The sequence below is a fragment of the Nelumbo nucifera genome, chromosome 2, assembly GCF_055504915.1.
Source record: "Nelumbo nucifera cultivar China Antique chromosome 2, China Antique-T2T, whole genome shotgun sequence".
Classification (NCBI taxonomy): domain Eukaryota; kingdom Viridiplantae; phylum Streptophyta; class Magnoliopsida; order Proteales; family Nelumbonaceae; genus Nelumbo; species Nelumbo nucifera.
This window is the reverse complement of record NC_142650.1, coordinates 38,249,621-38,273,189: the sequence shown is the minus strand read 5'-3', so window position 1 is coordinate 38,273,189 and position 23,569 is coordinate 38,249,621. Positions and strand designations below refer to the sequence as shown.

General features: G+C 40.4%; 1 protein-coding gene and 2 pseudogenes across 2 annotated transcripts; 2 read left to right on the top strand and 1 right to left on the bottom strand.

The window, feature by feature from the left end:
- Positions 1-323: 323 nt before the first annotated feature.
- Positions 324-1,343, top strand: LOC104599362 (ubiquitin-conjugating enzyme E2 32 pseudogene; annotated as a pseudogene).
- Positions 1,344-2,132: 789 nt separating this feature from the next.
- On the top strand, positions 2,133-3,416 carry LOC104599121 (putative xyloglucan endotransglucosylase/hydrolase protein 23 pseudogene; annotated as a pseudogene). Its single transcript, XR_016082310.1, has one exon. The product of XR_016082310.1 is annotated as a putative xyloglucan endotransglucosylase/hydrolase protein 23 pseudogene (transcript).
- Positions 3,417-6,381: 2,965 nt separating this feature from the next.
- Positions 6,382-23,346, bottom strand: LOC104599120 (small ribosomal subunit protein uS8my-like). The gene is made up of 3 exons (XM_010261503.3): positions 23,107-23,346; positions 7,595-7,755; positions 6,382-6,684 (listed from the first exon to the last, which is right to left on the bottom strand). Exons 1-3 carry the CDS (start codon positions 23,234-23,236, stop codon positions 6,586-6,588), a joined length of 390 nt encoding a protein of 129 aa, XP_010259805.1. The 5' UTR covers positions 23,237-23,346; the 3' UTR covers positions 6,382-6,585.
- Positions 23,347-23,569: the final 223 nt, after the last annotated feature.

The window sequence follows — 23,569 nt, the reverse complement described above, 5'->3', positions numbered from 1 at the left end:
TTAGCGACCAGCTCAGACAGCAGCAATGGCGAGTCAAGTGATTGAGAATTATAGAGAGAAGACGGAGATCTACCATGGAGACGCTCTCTGCAAGGAGAAACCACTACAGCTTCTAGAGGAGATATCGCTGCCCAAGGGTCTGTTGCTGCTGGACGGCATGGAGGTGGGCTACAATAGGGAAGTCGGGTTCGTCTGGCTGAAGCAGAGGAAAGGAACGCAGCACACCTTCAAGCGCCCCGAGTCCCTTTGTTACAGGCTTTATCGTCGACGTCCGTCGTCCTCCCTTCCACGGCCAAATCGAAGGGTGTGTTCTATCTTATGCCATGGCAAAAGAGAAATACAACCTAAAGAACCCAGTGGTGAAGAGGATCCTTTAGGAGGTGAAGGAGATGCAAGCAAACCCTTCCGATATATTTGAGTGGCAGTTTGCGATCAGAGGTCCCCGTGACACAGAGTTCGAGGGAGGAATCTATCACGGACGGATCCAATTGCTAGCAGAATATCCTTTCCAACCTCTTGCATTTATGCTGTTAACTCCTAATGGTCGTTTTGAAACACAGACGAAGATTTGTCTAAGCATATCCAATCATTATCCATAGCATTGGTAGCCATCTTGGAGCGTGAGAACTGCTTTGGTAGCATTGATTGCATTCATGCCCACCAACCCAGATGGTGTACTAGGCTCATTGGATTACAAGAAGGAAGAAAGATGTGCATTAGCCATCAAATTTCGTGAAACAACCCCCAGATTTGGAACTCCAGAACGTCAGAAATTGATTGATGAGATTCACCAGTGTATGTTAAGCAAGGCACCACCAATTCTGCAATTAAATGCCCCGCAGGCCTCGAATGAAGAAGAATCAACCGAGAAAGAAGTAGAGGCAGAGGTTAGCCCGCAAAATTCTGGAGTGCAAAGCTTGTCCTTTGCCGGCACCTAACAATCGTTGTTGCCGCCACTGATCTCCAGAGGTCTTGGAACGCAGACCTCTTACTCCTATTTCGTGGCTCTGATACCATGTGAAATCAGAGCTTTTTTGGTTTATGCTTTTCTGTATTTTATTCATTAAGAATTTAAGTATATATATATACATGAATACAACCACCAAACCTCCTAAGCTTATAGCAACTGGAACTCCTAAGTTTAGAGGGACTCAAATATATCTTTCCTATCCTATCTGAACTATTCATGATAAGGATAAAAAGATATATACAAATAAGATAATACTGAATGGACTCCTAATCCTAACAGGTTTGATCTTAATCCAAAAAGGTTGGAAAATGGTTCTAGGTCCATAGTCTTGGACCAATTCAAAGTGATGGGCTTGAAACTATTTGCCATTTGAAAGGTGGGAAAGAAGTTTCCAAAATTTACCAATGACCAACTAATTGAAATAGTCACTTCTCTCTCCCAAAGCGGAGATATTGATCTTTCAGTGGTATGGCCTATGGTTTTTAGTTTTTACTGCACCCTTCACTGCCCCCACTAAGCGTGTCCTTACCTACTGACCGATCCACTAACTACAGATTATTCACACAACAATGGAAATCTTAGTCATGTTTCTCAATTTCTTTTTTCAAAATTTCGGAATAATTAATTTTATTATTTGTAAAAATAAGTATTACCATGAAGCTTGTAATATGTTTAATATATTTCTCATTTATTTATGATAATTTACACTGTTCTGTAGACACAATTAATTCATAATCGGTTCATGTTTGCATTGAGAGGCCCACAAGAGGAATGAATATATATCTGATCACAAAGCAGAGTTGCTGCACCAACTAGATCTTTTTGGGGTCTCACCAATAAGATCTATCAGGATCTATTGCTGTTGTCCTTATCCATGGCGGAACGTAGAAAGTGACAACCAGGGTCATTCATATATAGATAACAGCTGCCTGTGTTTAATGGCGGTGACAGAGACACGTCTTTTGTCACCTTTTCACCTGCACCAAAACCGCGTCACTCTCGTTTTACCTCCACTGAGAAAAGCCCAAACTGGGTGAGGGTGACAACTGGGAATTGTTCATTTGTTCAACAGTCAAAACGAATGTTATTTCCAGTTTCACTTCAATGTGCCGTAGCCATTAGCTAATATATATATGTAGGACCTTGCATGAAAGAAAGGAACATTGTCCGAACCTTCCTCTCTCTCTCTCCCTCTCCCTCTCTCTGCATATCCCACTACCTATAAAAAGGACTCAAGACTTCACTTGGAACTCGCAACCAGTTCCCCATTCAATTCTTTGTGTCCTACTAAGCAAAACTCTGCTCAACAAAATGGCTTATTCTTCCTCTGCTTCTCCTGGGCTTTCCTTAAAGTTTCTGTCTTGTCTACTGGTTTTGGGCTCTTTGGCTATTGTTGCTTCGGCTAGTAATTTTTACCAAGATTTCGATGTCTCATGGGGCGATGGTCGAGCAAAGATACTCAACAATGGGGAGCTTCTGACTCTGTCCCTTGACAAGGCCTCTGGCTCCGGCTTCCAATCCAAGCACGAGTACCTCTTCGGTAAGATAGACATACAGCTCAAGCTTGTCCCCGGCAACTCAGCCGGCACGGTCACGGCCTACTACTTGTCATCTCAGGGGCCGACCCATGACGAGATTGACTTCGAATTCCTCGGCAACCTCAGCGGCGACCCTTATATTCTCCATACTAATGTCTTCAGTCAGGGAAAGGGAAACAGAGAGCAACAATTCTATCTCTGGTTCGATCCTACAGCAGACTTCCACACCTACTCCATCCTTTGGAACCCCCAACGCATAATCTTCTCTGTAGATGGAACGCCCATCAGAGAATTCAAGAACTCAGAATCCATTGGAGTTCCATTCCCCAAGAACCAGCCCATGAGGATCTACTCCAGCCTATGGAATGCTGATGACTGGGCCACCAGGGGTGGCCTTGTCAAGACCGATTGGACAAAGGCACCATTTACAGCCTCCTACAGAAACTTCAATGCCAATAACGCCTGCATCTGGTCTTCAGGCTCCTCTTCTTGCGACTCCAAATCTCCCACTTCAACGACGAACAATCCCCATCAGTGGCTTTCGCAAGAGCTGGACTCAGCTGGTCAAGAGAAGATGAAATGGGTGCAAAAGAATTACATGATCTACAATTACTGCACAGATACAAAGCGCTTCCCTCAGGGCCTCCCTCCCGAATGCTCCAACACCAACATGTCTTAAGAGCAGCTTGTCCCAACATCCTTTTTTTCTTCCGGGCTTCAAAAATTATTTTATTTCTTTACATCATGTTTATTCATTTTGGTCGGTCTTCACTTGTATATTTAGTCTTTTTTTTTTATTTTGGCTCCAAGTATTGTTACGCTTCAGTTAAATATCTATTATTATTAGCTAGGCCTAATGGATATATCTGAGTTTGATAAAGAGATTAATTTTTATCTTGTGTCTGCCATCTATGGTGCCTCGTAACTAATAAAGAAGTGAAAGGGCCTTAAAGACGAGACCAAATCAGCCCCTCACAAGATGTGCTGTGGGACAATCTTGTGGGTCTGATTTGAACTCCTTAAAGACCTCTTGCTTGTTGTAAGATTTTTGGTGGTTATCAGTTTATATACCAAATAGAAGACCACCGACCCATGGACCAATAGCCACAAGGACTTATCTAAGCTCTCAAACCCTCAATACGTGCCCAAACAAGGCTTCGGCATGGTTGTGGGTTCTTCTAGTACTTATCACAAGCCCAATCCACTCTACATTAAGCTCCTTATCTGATAGGGTCATGATTAATGAACCACCACCATAAGCCAACAACTGTTACGAAATACAGAGTTCGGACTTCGAATCTATTGACCATCAGCGAAACATCTCCCCATGAATGATCGATGTTCTTAATGTGCGGCTGGAGGGTTTTCTGCGTTTAGTGCAGGTCTTTCTTCTAGCTTTTCTTTTCATGCCTGAACAGTTGAAAGCTAGCTTTTCTTATTAATTTGTTTTTTTATTTTTTTAAATCTATCTAAAACTATTTTATATTATGTAATATAATATTATAACATAATATATATTAGCATATATTAATAATTATATTTTATATATAGTCAGGTTGGGGTGGGGCAAGGCCCATGGGGACAGGTGAAATTGCCATCTCTACCCTCCCCCCCACCCCACACAAAATAGTTGATGAAATTTACAATTTTATTTTGGTCAAAAATCCTTTCAAACAAATGTTTTAATAATTAATTAATTAACCAACAATCTATACTGCCAGAAAACAGAGATCGGATCTGTTCCTCACAACTGGCGCCTCACAGGTGCCTCACACGTCCATCCTATCATGCATAGGAACATCTCTCATACTTATTAGTTATTATTCACGGAAAATGTTCTCAATGCACGGTGGATATGCCTGTGAAGAGCAGATCCCGCTTGGTACTGGAAGGGCTTTGACCAATCAAAACCTTGTGAATTTTAATAAATACAACCTGACTTTTTTTTTGAAATGAAACCTGATTGCTTGAAATCAATTGATTGGTTACAAGTTTTTCCAATATATAAATCCTTAATTAACTATTATTTATCTTGTAATTTATTATAATTAATTATTTAATTAAAAGTTAAATATTAATTAATAATTAGTATAAAACTAATGACTATTTCTTAATCAATTTTGTCATAAACCGCACTATTTCTCTTTTTCCAAACACTCCAAATAATACATGCAGCCTTCTCCCGGAGTTCTTTTTTATGAGGACTCGATTCTAGTCTTTTTAACCGATTATTGGTAATGTCCTCATTATCTTTAGGGCCTATGGGAAATTGGTCAACAACTGCCACACTTGTTTTTTCATTCTACATCCAGCAAACGAATGCACCATGTCCTCAATTTCATGGTTACAAAGAGAGCATATTAGATCAATCTTCCAACCTTTTGTCCACAAGTTAATTAGCTCGAGTAAGAGTGCGGGACCATTTCTTGAAGTTTTCTTATATCCCCAAGATTGGGTAGCTTGGTCAATGAACTGTTTCAGCTTTGATTCTTAGGTCCAAGTTTGTAAGGCCGCTTTGATTCTTAGGTCCAAATCTGCTCCTCACAGCATGTATCAGCCATACATTGAGAACATTTCCTGTATTTGTATGTTATCATTCATGTGAGATGTTCTCAACTCCCCAGTTATCCATCCAGAACAGAATATCTTCCCATTTCCTACAGTACTACATTCAGTTCCCTTCTAATTAGATTACACCCTTCAAGGATTCCCTTCCAGGCTAGGAACATTCCTTTGTTGGCTCTAAATATTTTGCTCTAATTGCATGCACCCATAAATTATAGCCACAACAAAATCTGGTGGAACAACAATACAGCCCATGATGTAGTCCTCTTCCAAGCATTTTTCTTCTCTTCAATTTTGATTTGTTTTCTCTTATTTTTTTCACTAAATAATTAAAATTATCATAAAAGAATTATCCTCCCAACTAAACAATCAGAATTATCTTCCAAGTTACTCCCTTGACATACGGGAGAAATCATAGCTTCCATTAGTTTGACATTAGACTTCAACAGAAAAATGGTGTAATGTTATAAATTCTTCAAAATTTCCAATTTTCCCATGAATGACATTTAAGTGTTGTTTACCGACCAAATAGCCCCAATAGCTTTTTTTTTTTTTTTGAGGGGGGGGGGGCGAATTTTGGTTATTAAACACCCCCAATATTATCAGACATGAGCGAATACGAATTGTTAAATACTTAAAAGCATGGCATCATTCTCTTAACGTCAAACTATCGTCTATTTGTATAATTTCTCCCATATGTCAGAGGAGTTTGGAGAGGTGAAAGCATTTGTCACAAGACACAGGAGAGGTTTAAATAATTACCCCACAAAATTTATTGCTGTTAGGATTCTCACTAGAAAGAATATAAAGAAATTTTCATTTTGTTTTTAACTAATAACGTTTTAAGTGAAACAAACTTTAGTTTCTGCTAGATTTAGAATTTGGCATAGCCCCACAAATAAAACCGGTGCAAAGAGCTTACTGCACCATCCTTTGTTGGCACAGCAAATTGAATCATACCTTCCTAGCATATTTCCCCCAAAAGAAAATGGCATTATTCCAATTTTCAGTACCAAGGGACAAAAGAATGCAAGGATGTTCATCAATTCTGACCCGTCAACTGTCATTTTCATTGGGCAGAGCTTCGGTCAACTTTTCACAATTGACAGCTCGCAACCACTATATGCTTGGAAGGATTTTTAGCCTGCTCAAATCAATGAAAGAGATAAAAATAAATATTTCTACAATAATTTGCAAACTTTGGAACGTAGATTCCACCAGACCTGGTGTAAATTCTGGTTTGGTGATCAAGATCGTGTCTGCCATGTCTATAGCCAACCTAGCCCTCCACATCAAAAGAGAGTGATATTGTCATGCTGAAGTATAAATATCTAACATTGATGTTCAAGAATTATTGGAACAAAGAACCGAAGTTTGATATTATCATCAATTGATAAAAGGTGCTGAGCACAACTGGTGAGCAGAGGGAAGCTAACCTCTTATCAGAATAACTAGTCTCTCACACAAAAGACATGAGAAATCATCTCTCTTTTTGTCCTACCACATAAACATTTAATAAAAATAACCAAGAACTTGACCTCCAACATTCTGTCTGATGGCCTCTTCATGATCCAGAACACCATTTGGAGTTGTAATAACAACATAACCCCACTGCATAAGGAAACAGCAAGTGTATAGGAGATGAAAAGAAGATAAATGTTTTTTCACGAGTAATACATGCATACATACATAATTCAGGTCAAGTAGCCCACTCTTTGGCCACATGTTCAGTCTCATAGTCCATGTCATACAGATGACCCACCTTGTCTTGGTAGCTTTTACAACCAATATTAACCATTTACCGTTCAATGTTTACTAAAACACTTGTGCCAAAAGATGAGCATTTCTATGGGCATCACCCCACCCCAGCATATTTGATATTGTATTTTATTAGACAAGAAATGCTAGCAGGCAGATAAGCTACAAATCGACTAATATAAATAGGGTGGCCGATGAAAAATAACCTTAAAAAATTATTTTATCATCATGCCTGTGGTGGGTTGTGCCTTACTGCCGCCACAAGCTTTGAAGATATTAATGGAACAAAAAACTGGATTATTCTTTCAAGTGTAATGTGTTTCACTAACAAAAGGGTTGAGCCACCACCATTAAGGTTAAGGATTCAAGATGCACCACATGATACCAAAACTGCTGAAATAAAAAATGAAAATAACGGGAAGAAAAGAAAGAAAAAGATGTTAAGAATTACTGTATTTGATTTGACAAAAGGGGTAGATGGGTAGTTGACCAAAACCTAATTCCACCAAATGAGCCACACTATCTGTTTAATATAACTTTCTATGGTAGTTTCATTTGCAAAAATGTCAGTGTTTTGGGACAATTTTTTCCATAAATACAGGATGGATAGAGGAACTCAGAGACTCCTGTTAAGATCCAGGGTAATTCATCACGTCATTCTTTCATTATTTACGGAAGCTCACTAAATGCTTAGTACCCTGAATCTGGGACAACAACTAGGTGTTGATCACTGACCAATTTCCCATAAAAAAAATATACACACCTGTTGTGTTGGAAGTGTGCGTAACCTATACTCTTCAATGTACCTTGCCTTGATGTCTTGTCGATACGTGAGGGCCCGACAGTCATTGACCCTGCCTTGTAATTCAACAGTTATCTTACCCACTCTTTGTGGATCAAATACTTGAAAATCTTTAATATATCCTGCAAAACAGATTACCAGGTAATTTAATGCGTCTTGATGGCTGAATTGAAATAGTTGGAAAAAGTCACACATTGACCCTATTTAGCACAACATGGTCAATCAGACTTTTACTCGCTTTGAAGAACAATGTTAAGAGAGCGTTTTTTTTTTTTTTTTTAACATATAAGAGAGCTAATTTCATTTGTAAAATCACAAAGGTTGCAGGCAGCACTACACAATTTTCATAAACACCTACGAAGGTCAAGTTAAAACCACAGTATGTCTATGTAGTATCTCATAATTTGGATCCAAGATGAAAATCAAGAAAGATTAGGACGGTGAAAATGCTAAGTAGAAACAAGTCATGATTATGGATAACTATCTGTTAAAAAAACATACCAGAGGTTAGGCCTGTATTTTTTTTGTTCTTCTTCTTCTTTCTTTCTTTATTTATTTATTTATTTTATTTTTTATTTTTTTTGGGGGGGGTGCTATAAGTTGAATTCCCACAAATGTAGTGATCTATGGACTCAACATACTACTTAAGTATCTCTCTGCAATTCAAAATAGAGTAGGGGGCCTTGTAGATTCACAGTAACAAAAAAAAAACGAGCACAAAGGAAAATGGCATGGTAGAAATTGCAAAACCAAAAGCACAAGCTATTAATATTTAAGAAAAAAGAGAATAAAGAAATCAATGAGAAGGATAATACTAAGATCTTCCCTTTACCTAGCACAACATCTGCAACTCTCCAATGAGAAAAAAACATAATGTTTCTCAATCTAGTATTGAGTACATTAGGTATTTGGGTTCCTCATATTGTTACAAACATGTCTCTCATCTGATACAAGGTATAAGTTTAAATGCTGATTTTTCCTACCCTTATGCCATTGAAATGTGAAGAGACTTCATCAGTATGCATGTTTTCTATGATAGGCATGGAAAGACACATGGATCATGTGACAGGATTTGTTTCGGCCCATCAAACCTGTTTCTCCTTTTCAATATACCAAATCCATTTTCACTGTTTTAGTGCCATGTCTTAATGGATTCATGGATTGGTATGTTCCACTTACTTCAGCATGCATCCAAGATATATTAACTGATGTGGTTAAAACTCAAAATGGGGAAAAGAGAGAATGATGGGCATGAGGAAGCTTAATGGCAGCCTATTTTTATTTATCCATAACAGAGATGGGGCTGAGTGGGCTTTAGAAATCAAAAGATCAAAGACAAGAGAACTTAACCTTCATCTAAGTTGGTGGTTTCTGATGGTAGGGGCAATTGGTGAAGAAGAAGATGTGTGGTACGGTTAGGGGTGATGGGCATCCTCTGCATGCCTGGAGTATACTTACAGTCAAGGTTCAAAATATCAATACAACCCGATATGCCGGTAGGGGTGTATTGGACTGTATCGGGGCCCGATCCCTTTCTTTTTTAGTTTTTTTAACCTGGTTCAGAGGGGTCGGTTTAAGGCCTGTCTACCTCCGGAACCAGGTTAAACCCCGAAACACCCCCTGTAGGAGCATATCGGGAAGCCCTCACTACAATACGTATTGATATTTCAAGCCTTGCTTACAGTTAAAACTGTCAACAGTTTGTATTATAGTGATGCAACAGCACCATTGTTTTTTTACATTATGTTTTGTTATTGTTGGGTCAGGGTCGCCCTAATATAAATAGAAAGGTTGGCGCCACCAGCTCATTTTTTTACCCTCTAATCTCTATTTCTCTCTTCCTCTCCTCTTCTCTCTTCTTCCTTCCTTCCTTCTTCTTTTCTCCTTTTCACTTACCTTCATCAAGAAAACATGGTATCAGAGCGGATATTGTGGGCCTGAAGACAGATTCATCCAATTTCTTCTTCTTCTTCTTCTTCTTCTTCTTCTTCTTCTTCTTCTTCTTCTTCTTCTTCTTCTTCTTCTTCTTTCTTGCTGATTTCCAGATCAATCTCAAGAAAAGACGCATCAGATTGGTCTGAGAGCAGTTCTGCACTTTTTTCCCTTTTTATTTATCGGTTGTATGCCAAGATAAGTTTCTTGTTTGTGGTGACTGAATGCTGTGAAGGATTTTACCAACCTTCCAACACTTGGAGGCCACTAAAGGGGATCTTCATTTCACAAAGGAAATACATCCTATATCTGTTGTAGGATTTAGGAAAGCTAGGAGTGAAGTCGGCTCACTCTCCTATCGATCAAAATCACAGATTGGGTGACTGCCATGGTGAGACCGTAGATGTGGAACAATTCCAAAGACTTGTGGGAAGGCTCTTATATCTATCCATGACCCGACCTGACATTGCTTATGTTGTTGGTGTTTTTAGTCAGTGCATGCATGCCCCTAAGACTCACTTAGAGGCAGCTAAGAGGATCCTCAGGTATCTCAAGAGGTTTCTAGGGGAAAGTTTGTTGTTCCAGAAAACATGGGCATTTGGAGGTTGAAGTGTATACAAATGCTGATTGGGTTGGATCAATTGATGACAAAAGATCCACTAGTGGTTACTGTACCTTAGTGGGGGGAACCCTAGTCATGTGGAAAAGCAAGAAATAAAACATGATGACTAGGTCTAGTCCCGAAGCTGAGTGCAGAACAATGTCCCATGGAGTAGTTAAGATTATGTGGATAAAGAATTTGTTGAGTGAGTTGGGGATTGTAGTTGATAGTCCCATTACCTTGTATCCAGTCCTTCATGATAGAACAAAACTCATTGAAGTGGACAAACACTTTATTAGGGAGAAACTTGTTAGTGGGGAAGTGTGCACTCCCTATGTTAGTTCTAAAGAGAAATTTGCAGATATCTTCACAAAGGTCCTATATCACTTGCGACACAATGACTTTTGTTTCAAGTTGAGGATGACTGACATCTATGTCTCAACTTGAAGAGCGTTAAAATTGTCAAATAGGTTGTATTTTAGTGCCTCAAGGGTGCCATTGTCTTTTTACATTATGTTTTATTATTACTGGGTCGCCCTAATATAAATAGAAAGGTTATGGGAAATTTTTAAGGCACAATGACAATAATATAACTTGGGGTAAGTTGAATACATCAAGAATGCTAGTGGAGATTGAATATGTTTCTAGTATTCCAAACAATATAAAGCTTCAATTTGTAGGGGAATGGTAATGTGGAATGATCATAGAGTAATCTCAGAGGGAGAGGATGGGACTTCCTTGCAAGTGAGTAAAGAAGACGCTAGAGGTGAAACAAATGAGGACAGACGGGGGAGGGGAGAAAATGGTGGGAAGAATCAGGAAGCTGAAACAGACAAGAGCAGGGAGATGAAGAGCCAACCAAAGTTAAAGACAATGAGGTGGCATGTTCAAAGGGAAACAAAGTAATTTTGGAGGGTTGGAGGCAAAATTGCAAAGACTAAGACACGTGGAGGCGGGGAATACTAAGAGAGTGTAGGTCCAAAGAGTCAAGTGTCAGGGCTTCGAGAGGAGAAGGGGAACAGGCAGTACTCAGTAAGAGGGAGGTGAGAGGTTCAAGTGGGGACCACCGACTACTGCAATAAAAAAGAAATAAAAGATGTTACGAGTCACCAAAGGAAGAGGTAGGGATTTTAAAGGGGAAAGGAAAATGGGAAAAAGGCAAAAAATCAAAAAGGGTGGGGACTTTGACCACTATTCAATTGGGCAACCAAGAAGAAAGGAAGCCCAAAGGATGATTGGGTTTGGGTTATCACAAGATTTGAGAATGGAAGAAAAGAAACAAGAGTGCCAAAGAGGGGGAAGAAGAGGAGGGTTGGTTGATGTGAATCAAGAGAAGAAGACAGTCAAGTGGAGGAAAGGGAAAGTAAAGATCAAGACGTTGTTTTAAGGGATGCCAGGGAGGAGAAACAGTAGAAGGAGGTAAAGGCAAACATTCTATATTCTAAGTGCATTAGGGAACCAGTGAACAGCAGTGTTTGTGTTTTGATAAGGGAGGGTTAGAGAGGAAAACCAGGAGACCAACACTTAATGAGCTAAGAACGACTTCAGCTTTGACCATTTAAGACTCAATTTTGATCTCTATTGTCAGCAACTTGAATACGGAAAAAGAAGGAAAAATTCCATTAGGGAAAGGGTTTTAACCAAATCATTTTTTTCTATCAATAACACATTACTTTCATTAATCAACTAGAAAAATTAGGTACAAAGAGGGGGGATAAGCTGTTATTGGAAAGTTAGGGGTGGATTTAGGAAGGAAAAGAGAAAATTATGTTAAAAGGGAATGTTAAACCTTTGAGGATTGAGGCTATGTCGAGAAAGGCCAAAATTCCAAACAATGGACAATTAGTTCATGTAACAAAAGTTTTTCATCGATTGAAAGAAGACATTTTTGGGGATGGCCCTTGCAGCAAATTCAAGAGGACATATAAGAGAAGGGTTACAAAGACCAAAAGTAAAGAAAAAAAAACTCTGCTGGAAGTAGTATCCATGATAAGTCAAAGTTTGAGGTTGAAAAAGAGGTTGTGGGACTTCTCCATAGAGATCAATTAGAAAGACCCTTACAAAGAGAGGCAGGGAAGGGAACAAGAAGCTAGTTTAGGGGAAGACACCATAGACGAAGAGAACAAATTTGAGGAAGAGGAGATCTCAGAGGAAGAAATTCTGATGAGGAGCAAGAAGAGGAGGGAGAGTTGTTGGACAAAGTTAGAAAGGTAGAAAAGAGAGTAGATGTGGACAAGAAGTGGAAACTGCAATTCAAGCCAACAAGGCTTTAGGACTTTGGGTGTAAGGAGGGGAAGAAATGACAAGGAAGTTGTTCAAGAACCTGGAGGAGAGATATCCGTTGAATGAAAAAAGGTCTGGAAGGATTCCTGAGGAACATGTTATTGCAAGGACCTTATTGGGTGGACCTATTAAAGGGTTTTTCGGTCTTGATTGGGTTCAGGGTTTTGTTTTGTTCTTTTGGTTTTTGTTGTCATCATTTCTTTTGTAATTAAAAACTACGGTTGAAGGGCTGTACTTTGGTGGGTCTTGGGTGTTATTTTGGGGGTGATATCTTGTCACCTTTTGTTTATCTCCTTCCATTTGAATAAAAGATGTCTTTTTTATTCATTACCAAAAAAAAAAACCTCTTATGGTAATGATCTTTTATAGGTACATCAAAACATTGACAATTAAAAAGACCAAATTAAGTATTTACTTAACATGAATATTTTCACTCTAGTTTTTTTTTTTAATAAATGAAAGAATTTGATATTAATAGTGAAACAGTGAGCATACAAACAGCCTAAGAAGAGGCACGAGATGCAACCTCTTCTTTAAAGATGAAAGCACAAAACTCACACTAGACAGAAATCAGTTTACAAAGTTGCCCAGTACAAAGAAACCCTTGAGACCCCTTGTTTAGCAAGAGAATCAGCCAAAACTTTTGCTGATCTGCTAACCCACTGAAAATTAACTGACATGTTTCTTGTAAGCCAATTGACTCTTCTTAGGAGATCCCTATAATCCCAATTAACAGTATTTGGGTTCGCCAACCAACCCACAACCACCTTGGAATCTCCCTCAATTCCCAAATTCTCCACTCCAAGTTGGTTGGCAAGCTGTATTCCTTGTACTGCTGCTAGTATCTCAGCCCTTGTAGAGTCTCCAAGTCCCACTGGTCCTGAGCACAAGGAAAGAATGTTGCTATCCTTATCTCTCAAAACCCCTCCTATGCCCGAAGGTCCTAGGTTCCCTTGACTACTCCCATCAAAGTTCAATTTCACAGCACCCTCCGGAGGGGGTAGCTAGCTAGTTTGTATTCTAATCTTTTGAGAAGATGTAGAAGCCACTGCTGCCCATTTTCTCCTGAGATCATCATGGGAGTAATTCTCAAAAAGTGCAGTCGTTTTCAGCCAAAAGGTTGCCCTTGTCAAGATACACTCTTTTACTTCAGCAATACTCCTTTGCTTTCCTTGAAATATTCTGGCATTTTTTTCCTCCCAAATAGTGCATAACAGAGCTGCTCTAGCGCATTTCCACATTAATTTCCCCCACTTCGTGGGCTAACCAAAGATAGACGAATCAAAGAGCAAGATCACATCGGATGGCAAGTTCCACCTGCACCCAAACAACAAGAAAATCGAATTCTAAATAGCAGCAACAAAGGAGCAAAATATCATTGGTAACAGTCCTCACTTTGCATTTTACAAAGAGCGCACCAGTTTGGGGACAAGCACATAAAAGGTCTCTTCTTTTGCAAGTTGTCCAAAGTATTAATCTTACCATGGTAAACTTCCCAGCAGAAAACCGCTATTTTAGGGGGGATGGGTCTAGACCAAATCTCTTTAACAAGAAACACCCAAGGGGAGGAAGTGGAGCTAAGGGACTTGAAGAAAGAGGCACAAGAGAAGGAGCCACTTGGAGTTAAGGTCCAAATTCTTCTATCAGGATTAAGAGGGTCTAAACAAACAAAGCCAAGTAAGAGTAGCAACTAAGCTATACAAGCAGACTCCTCTTCCCTCAACCCTTTACGGAAGCCAAAATCCCAGTTTTAGGTCAACGGGAGGGTTGGGGAGGACAAGAACGTAGAAAACGGCTCCTTTTTAAAGAGGGATATGAAATAAAGGGAGGGAAATAGGTCTTTGAGAGATTGGTTACCCACCCAAGTATCTTCCCAAAAAGGAACAGAGTTACCAGAGCAAACATCATACCTTACAAACCTGAGGAACTTTGGGAGAATGCCAGAGATTGCCTTCTAGGGTGTTGTAAGAGTAGCCCGTCGAGATACCCCCAACGTCCCAACCACCTTCACAACAACCGTGGATACTAGCCACCACCTCATGCCACAATCTCTCTTTCTAAATGTCATCTCCATAACCATTGGCCTAGTAGAGCTTCATTCTTATAAGCTAGGTTCCCCAACCCTAGTCCCCCTTCTTACTTTGACTAACCACCTCCCACCTAATCATGTGATCCTTTTTCTCTTCCCCTGGCTCCCACAGGAAATCCCTCATCAGTTTTTCTATCTTCTTAGCTTCCCTAGAAGGAATCCTAAAGACAGACAAGAAATAAATCAGCAAATTGGCAAGTGTAGCCCTGATAAAAGTTACTCTGCCCCCTAGAGAAACATAAATCTTTTTCCACGTTGCCAACCTCTTTTCAAACTTTTCTACAACAGGGTTCCAAAAACGACTCTCCTTTGGGTTAGCACCTAGGGGAAGACCTAAATAGGTTAAGGGCCACTCTGAGATAAGACATTCTAAGCACTTCACAATAGCTTCCAACTCCCTACCTTCCAAATTTAATCCCACCACGCAACTCTTCTCAAGATTAATCTTCAGGTAAGAGGCATTCCCAAAAAGGATTAAAAGACTCTTCAGATGTCTCACTCTCGTCAGGTCATTCCCCTCACAAAAGATTATTATATCATCTGCAAACTGGAGGTGGGTGACCGGGACTTGATCTCTTCCCATTCTCCACCCCTTTATTGACCTAATCCTATCTGCCTCTGATAAAAGTCAACTCAGCACATCAGCAACCAGTGTGAACAAGAAAGGAGAGACTGGGGTCACCTTGTCTTAGGCCCCTGCAAGCCAGGAAGAAGTCATTTACTACTCCATTCACCAAAACTGAGTAATGACAAGAAGGCAACTAGTAATCCAATTACACCACTTGTTCCCAAAACCACACTTCTAAAAACCTCTAACAAGAAACTCCAATCTACTAAATCATAAGCCTTCACCAAGTCCAACTTGCAGACAAAGCCTTGATTGCCTAATCTTCTCATCTCTTCTACACATTCATTCGCTATTAGAATCTGATCAATTATTTGTCAGCCTTGCACAAAGGCATCTTGAGCTTGATAAGGGAGGGGAGGACCTTTTCAATCCTCAAAGACAATACCTTAGCCAAAATCTTGTAGATGCAAGTCACCAAGCTAATTGGTCTAAAGTCTTTAGGGTGTGTAGCCTCTTTCTTCTTTGGAATCAGAACTAGAAAAGTAGCATTAACTCCAGGGCTAACAACATAGTTATTCTTGAATTCTTTAAAAACCTCAAGTAAATCTTTTTTCACTATAATCCAACAATCTTGATAAAAAGCCATAGTAAATACATTTGGCCCTGGTGACTTAGGTCTATCCATTGAAAACACCACATGCTTAATTTCCTCCTCAAAATTCCTTTCCAACCAACTCTTATCCATTTCAGAAAGCCCGGCCAATCCAACCCTTCCAACTCTGCTCTGCTTCCTTGTGGCCTCCTTAGGATGGATTTAAAGTGACCTACAACACATCTAGCCATCTCATCGTGAGATTCAACTTCCACACCATCCATTTCCAACTTACTCATCAAGTTTTTTCTCCTTCTCCCGTTACCCATTTCATGGAAAAATTTAGTGTTCCCATCACCTTCTTTGATCCATTTGACCCTAGATTTTTGCCTCCAAGAGATTTCTTCCCACAACAAGACCTCTTCTAATTCTTGCTTTAATCTTCCTCTTGACCCCCTTTCCTGTTCATTCAAGGTATTTTGAGATTCCTTTAAATCTAGTTCCTCAATTTGGGTAACTATATTAGCTTTTACTTCCTCTAATCTCCCAAATTGATCCCCATTCCATTCTTTTAATTTTGCTCTCAGTCTTTTCAACTTCTTGTGGAATTTCACCCCTTTCCATCTCACCCCTCTCCATCTCTTCCCTCCGCCACTCCTCAACCTTGTTCACAAAATCTGGATGTGTCAACCACATTTTCAAATCTAAAAGGTCTCGGTCCATGGCTAAAAGGTTCTTGTCCTATCTCAATACGGCAATGGTCAAAGTTGACTTTGGGCAAAGCTTTGACCAACAAACCTCGCTAGTGACTTTCCAATTCTCATTAAAGAGAAATCTATCCAACTTTGAGTAAATTGGAACATCCTAGAAGTTGGGCCAAGTGAATTGAGCTTGCGAAAGGGGAATCTCCTTCAACTCACAACTATTAATGAGATCATTGAACTTCCTCATGCTAGTAGTGATGGACTATTGCGGGTTATTTGATTCATCAATAAATCGAAATGCATTGAAATCCCCACAAACACCAAGGACCCTCCCATAACCCTTGGATACCATATAGTTCTTCCCATAACTCATTTCTCTCTCTATAGCTCTCTGTCCCATACACATTGGTTAACACCCATGTGAAACCATCCTCCACCATCCTAAACTTCAAAGACACCGAAAAATTACCTATTAACTCCTCCACGGCTTCCACAAAATCTTCTCACCAAAAAAGTGACTATACCCCGTGAAGCCCCCCAAGAAGGTGTGGAAACCCATCTTACTCCTCTACTCTTCCAAACACTTCTCGCCCACCTTCTATCAATTTCAGCTAATTTGGTCTCCTATATCATCACAATATCAGGCCTCTCTCTTCTAAGGAGGTCCTTAATTAGCCTTCTCTTCCTTGTGTTGCCTACCCCTCACATTCCAACTAATAATTTTCATAAGAGCAATTGTTTGAGAGACCACCTAGAGTTTCCATTACTTGGAATTCTTCCTTCTCTCCCCTCTCCTAGTGAACTCGATGTTCTCTTCGATGTTTGAGATCAATCTTTCCACTTCAGTTCTTTTCTTTTTCCTCTAGTTGTTTTCTACCCCAAACTTTCCTTGATGCTCCCTAGGCACTTTTATTTTCTCGGCCTTTTTTGCACTTTCCTCCAAAGAAATTTCTTTCTTCTTGTACTCCTCAAGGAGAGAACATATTAGTACTCATATCCTCTCTAATTCCTCCTCTTGCTCCTTTTTGCAAGTCCTCCTCTTCCTTTTCACAACCCTTAACCATACTGTCTCTTTCCCCTACCTTCACCCTAAATTTAAGTGGGCCCTCCAAAAGATCTGCAACTTCCTTGGCTTGTTTAGAGTTCTCCACCATTAATTCCTCTTGCTGCTCATACTCCTCAAGAAGATTGCAAATTTGACCCTAGATTCTCTCTAACTCCTCCTACCTCTTTTCCAATGGTAAAACTCCCCCTCCCGCTACACAACCACTTCCCACTTTCTTAGAGATTCCTCCAGTGGCCATTCCTTCAAGTTGGGACATTGGAATACCTGTTCCAAGCAAAAAGCCCTCATTAGTACCCAAAATTGAATTGACAAACATACCTGGCCCAAAGGGTGAGGACTGAAATGATAGGGGAACTAAGGTTCCAGTGAATGGAATCGAGTCTAGGCCCAACCCTTTTGCTTGAGAGAGCTACTGAAGTGAACCAAGATCGACTAACATTGTGTTGAACATGGCATCCAAGTCCACCTTAGAGTGTTGAACATGGCATCCAAAGAATACCTATTCCAGGCAAAGAGCCCTCATTAGTACCCAAAATTGAATTGACAAACATACCTGGCCCAAAGGGTGAGGACTGAAATGATAGGGGAACTGAGGTTCCAGTGATTGGAATCGAGTCTAGGCCCAATCCTTTTGCCTGAGGGAGTTGCGGAAGTGAACCAAGATCGACTAACACTATAATGAACACGGCATCCAAGTCCACCTTAGAGTGTTTTCCCCTAACCGTTGACTTGGTGTTCAAAAGTCGAAGTAATTCCTATTCCTCTAATTCATTGGTGCAAAAGGGATGCACTTCTGGATCGGGATCAATTGTTGTTGGGTTGGGTGTACACTGCAAATCCTCTGTAACTTCTACTAATTTCACCACATCTCTTGGTGACATACGAACTTGAGAAAAATCCTCCTGAACCTCTGCTAAGGGTTCACACATAGCATTCTCTAAGAACAACAGCTCTATGCTTAGACTATCCTCTTCATAGAAACCCTTTGACTGCCACAAATCCACACTTCCCAAACTAACAATATCTTCAGTTTCAGAGTCAAATATTACTTCTTCCTCCATTGAGAAACCTAGCTCAATCTTTTCAAACTCGCTACATTTACTACTACGTGGGTTACGTCGATCTGTGGAGAGTCCTTTGAGTTTTTTGGTTGAAATCCACTAGAGAACTATCGTTTTGAGAGGGCTCTCGATCGAGGCTTCGCACATTTGAGGACGATGATAGATGGCCGGTACCATCTCATAAGGACTGTCTCTCCCTCACATGAGGCTTTAAGATATCATGTGCCTTTGGCGTAGATGGGCCTTCTACCCCTGGCCCATCAATCAACCCAAGAATCTTTTTAAATGGTCCGGCTCCAATCTCAGGAGCAATGGTTCTTGGCAGTACATTAGACCTAGAGGTCTCATCTTGGGTCGGCACACGACCCTTTAAGTAAACCCCTCCTTTGGTTTGATCCAGCGGTTCACCAGTTTTCAATACCAACCCATCCATTTTATTCTTCCTACTCCCTTCTTTTACCATGGAGCTGTTTAAAACATTCAAAACCCCTCTTTTGGTGCCATCCATAGTCATCTAAGCATAGATCCTAGTAGGTGCTAGTCTAGTTTCTTCTGCCACGTCTTTCATTTTCCATATTTCCATAAACTTCCGAAGAGCCTAAAGCTTGTTTATCCATTTTTGTGTAATATCTATCCAACCACTGATTCTCTAATCCCAAATTTCCACGTAGCATCTATGTTTCCACCCTCTCATCTTCTTCCTTTCTCCCCTCCTTCCACAATGCCACTTCAATGGAAGAAACCAGCCACACTGAGATAAAAATTTCATCCACATACAAAATCACCTTCCTGGGGATCTCTTTTGGTTTAACTCCACTCAAGAGAAGTGCTCCTGATCGAAGGTACCCCCAAAATTCTCCATCAAGACGAGCTCCACATAAGACTGCAATGGAGGCTGCAACCTCATGGGCCCAAAGAGGGAAAGGCAGCCCAGTTACCCTAACTACCATCCCATCTTCAACTGAAAAAAAAAATTAGAGTTTGAGGATTCAGTCCACTTAAACAGACTAAAAGATCCCCCAAGCTTCTTGAAAATTTAGAGTTGTACTTTCTACCACACTGTCAAGAGGGTCGAGCACTGCTTTAATGCTATCAAAGAGAGTTAGTATGAAAGTGTCTAAGTTTTAACCTATGCTACACAAGATTAGAAACTTCCTTCCAATCGGAGACTGGTCTCTTGGCTTCAACAACTAGCATGCTTTCCCAATAATCTTTCCTCCTGATAATAGTGACAATGGGGTTGGTTTTTCTGTGTGCCATGGCTGGGATGTTCTGTATAAGGGCCTAGGAAATCAGAGGGGGTGTCTGCTGCTTCAACTTCTTTAACCTCCTGATTTCCTATCTTCCAATGGTTAAGAATAGCATTCAACTCTAATGCAACCCTTTGCCATCCTTGACTCTTTTTAACTTCAGGGAAGCACACCACTTGTTTCTTCCCTTCAGCAAAAAACTCAGAAAGAGCAATGAAGGATCCTCTCGTATTTCTCTTGCACTCCAATACATACCTTCGTCCTGTCAAAGTGAGATTTTCTTTCCAGCTTGGTTTCTTTCCCTTTGCAGCAGCCTCGACCATAAAGTCCTAGAGTCATTCCACCATCTCAGAACCTTCTATCAAAACTGTTTCCAACTTCATTTCCCTTACCTTCAAACTAGGGTGCCCCTTGATTCTCACCTCCCCAAACAGAAAGTCCTTAGCCTCCACTTTCAGAGATTTTCTCCACCTTGAGAGTGTCACGAAGTTTACTTCTCTTCCAACCATGTTTTTTCACACTGACTTCTGTTGTGAACAAAAGTGTACTGTTTCAACAAGCAGGCTTCTCGAGATCTTAGGCTGGAGGAAGTCAAGCCAGAGACTTGTAAGACTTCTGCTTCCCAAACATTGGGAGACAAGCTATCAAAATTGAAGCCTGCAGATGCAGTTTCTTGACTCCTTTCTTTTATCGATACAATTTCTCGAATCTTCAAGTTCAGGTGCCACTAAGAGAGATCTAACAACTTCCTTTACTCCCATTTCATTCTACTCAGCAAATAGTTCTCTATCAGTCTATATTTAAATTAACCTAACTCATCATTCAAGAAAAGTTGTTTTTTTTTTGAAAAAGGTAAGGTAGAATTTATTAAACAAAAAAAGAATACAAGAGATATACAAAAACAAAAGAACAGCTCCACTGAGCCACACCCGGCTCCAAAGTACAAAACAACAGACTTAAAACTCACCAAGACAAAGAAACACACAGAAACTAAAAGACACACAAACAAGGCCTCAGCCACCCAAAAAAATAAAGCCAAATGTAGCTAAAAGTGAAGGAGCCACAAAAAGCCAGGCAGACAGCAAACTAACTAGAGAAGGTCAACACCTCCCTTCCTCTTCCTCTTCTACCCCTCCCCCTAGTGCTACTCTAGCCTTTGCATGGAGGCCTAACCACCATCACATCGTAAAAGTCCGCCAACTGTTTAGATTTTTTTGCTCCCGAGGGGAAAAACCAAAGCATCAGACGAGTAACCAGACCACGAACTTTCCATCTCTAATTCTAAATCTGACCTAGAGAGAAGATCATATTAGGTATGATAAGCTTTCGCCTCCTCAGAGAGCTTAGCCTTGAACCATTCCCAAACTTGCACTTTGATCCAAAGGAAAGGACACCCCGAGGGTCTTCCAGAAGCAAAGCGCTTTGTCCACCTGATCATCTAAAATGCCCTGCTCACAGCAAGTTTTCTCCCCTTGCAAACCAGAGACAGGTTCACTCAGACGGCCGCCAAGAGAGGGAGGCTCAACTTGGGCTGAAGGCACTGTCAAGTTCAAACAATTGTCAGGAGGACAATCAAGGGAGATGATAGCATGGGCTTCAATACCAGAAGAGGGTTCTTGCAAGCCAAACTTTCCTTCTCCACAGACAAGGGGATCTTTCAATGACGCAAAATGCTTCTCAATGCAATTTAGGGGAACTTAATTCTGGGAAAAACTAGGATACATGGGCTTTATCAAACTCTGTGGTTCCAAGTGGCACTTCTGGACTCTAGGTGACCCAGGCGAGTAATAACATTTTATTGGGTTAACCCATAGGGGTCAACCTGGATGCAAAGTTGATAACAAACCAGATTTGCAAGTTCCCAGCACAACGAAAAGGTTGAAATCCTATTTGAAATTTGAAAGGCCAACCCACTATGGCATGCCTTGAGAGGAGAAAGCAGTCGCGCTTAAGGAAAATGACGTCCGATCAACCAGTAACGAACAATCTGCCTGCACAGGATCCGGGGTTGGTTTCCCTCTTATCCACGTCGGTGAAAGCTGGGGAGAAAGTTCCATGTTGTCTCCGAGCTACAACAGGATCGCTTGAAGTTCCTTTCCCCTTACCTCTCCAACGTCAGTGGTAGACGGCAATCTGCCTTTCCTTCTTCTGTGTTTTCTTCTTCGTTTGGTGGGCGCCTTTGCCACTCTTTCCCCCACACCAAAACATGTTTCCCCTTTGCCTTGCATGGAAACCTCAGGAAAACAAGAGCAAAACAGAGGCTTCAATGGGACTTTTCCTAATCTCTCTAAGTGTATCAAAACAAGGGGAAACGTATCCGAGTCCCACTTGCTACAACATTGAGCTCGGCTATCAACCGGGGTCTCAACATCTTCAACTACTATCCGCAACAGATACCGAACACCTCTTACCGCTAACTCTGTAGTTTTTGGAATATTTCGCACTGATCTGCTCCAAACAAGCTGCCTCTTCTTTTGACTACTAGTTGCAACCTCTTCTTTTGGTTGCAGATGTTAAGGACCCTAGGTTTCATTGTACAAGGTGTGGCTAAGGCTTAATCCAATAGGAGGCATATTGGGTAACAAAAGCTCCTGCCACTGATATGAAAGAAAGGAATAATGAGGAAATAAACCAATTTTCCAATTCCTATACCAATTTCAGAATTTTCCAATTTTCTTGTTCTCTTGGACAACCTAAATCAGAAAATATTTTGCCAATTAACTTGGAAAGAAAAAGTTGGAACCAACAGGGATCAGTTATACGTCAATAATTCAATTACTAGGGTATAGAAATCTTTGTTGATGATAATACAATGTACTTATTTTGATATTACTCAGACCTTTCTCTTTCTCTTATGTCAGCTTCCGTCTATATTACAAAAGCAACAAACTTAAAAGTTCTACATCTGGAAATTTAGGAATATGCTCCTGCAAACTTGAAAAATCTTGAAGAAAACCAATCAGTAAAAGTGCTGACTTCTCAGTTCTCACAGTAGAGTTAATTCAAGCAATTAATCAAACAACAATAATACCATGCGACAATCAAATCACGTCAAAGCAATAACACGAAAGCCCACCTAGAAAATTTCATACTTGAAAAATAAAAATCAAAGCAAACTAATAACACTGTGAAACATATATTCACCACCGGATGCACTCCATTCGACAATGGCCAGCATATGCTACATCAAACAAAATGAGCCCCACCTCTGAAGAAAAATAGGAACTATAGAAAAAAAAAAATAACACAGCTTTGGTAATTGGTTATCTTCGAAGGCAAACCCATTGCAGAAAACCAAAGGACTTTCCTAATAAACGGAGATAGTACCTCGATGCTTCATGATTTTGAGAAAGGAAGTCATGACGGTCGATATGGGCTGCAACTGTGCAGTAGCTTTTCCTCTCCTCTCTGCATTAACAATCGTTCTCAATGCGTCGTTTAGTATTCGCCTTCCCATCTCTACTTCTCACCCGTTACCCAAGAAAACTTTTCTCTTCCTTCCCCACTAGCGGCTAGCCCGCTCCGCAAAAGCGCCGGAACTCTCTGACTCTAATGAAGGGAGGTCACTTGATTTCGAGTCTTTGACATCGGTTTAAGAAATTTTAAGGTAAACTTTAAAAACCCCCTGAACTATTGGGGGTGTGTCATGTTACTACCCGAACTTTCAAAAATGCCAGATGCCCCTACCGAATTTTCACGATTTGAACGCTGTTAACGGCAAAATAAAATGACTTAAGACTGAGGTGGGGGTTTTATTCTCAAACGCAAGAGGCCAGGACTAGAGGTGTAA

What these genes read in the sequence shown, in the direction of transcription:
- LOC104599120 (XM_010261503.3), bottom strand. Translation starts at nt 23,236, where the DNA reads ATGGGAAGGCGAATACTAAACGACGCATTGAGAACGATTGTTAATGCA. An exon ending in CAAAATCATGAAGCATCGAG is followed by an intron (nt 7,756 to 23,106) that starts GTACTATCTCCG and finishes TCTGTTTTGCAG; the next exon opens with GATATATTAAAGATTTTCAA. An exon ending in GCACACTTCCAACACAACAG is followed by an intron (nt 6,685 to 7,594) that starts GTGTGTATATTT and finishes TTCCTTATGCAG; the next exon opens with TGGGGTTATGTTGTTATTAC.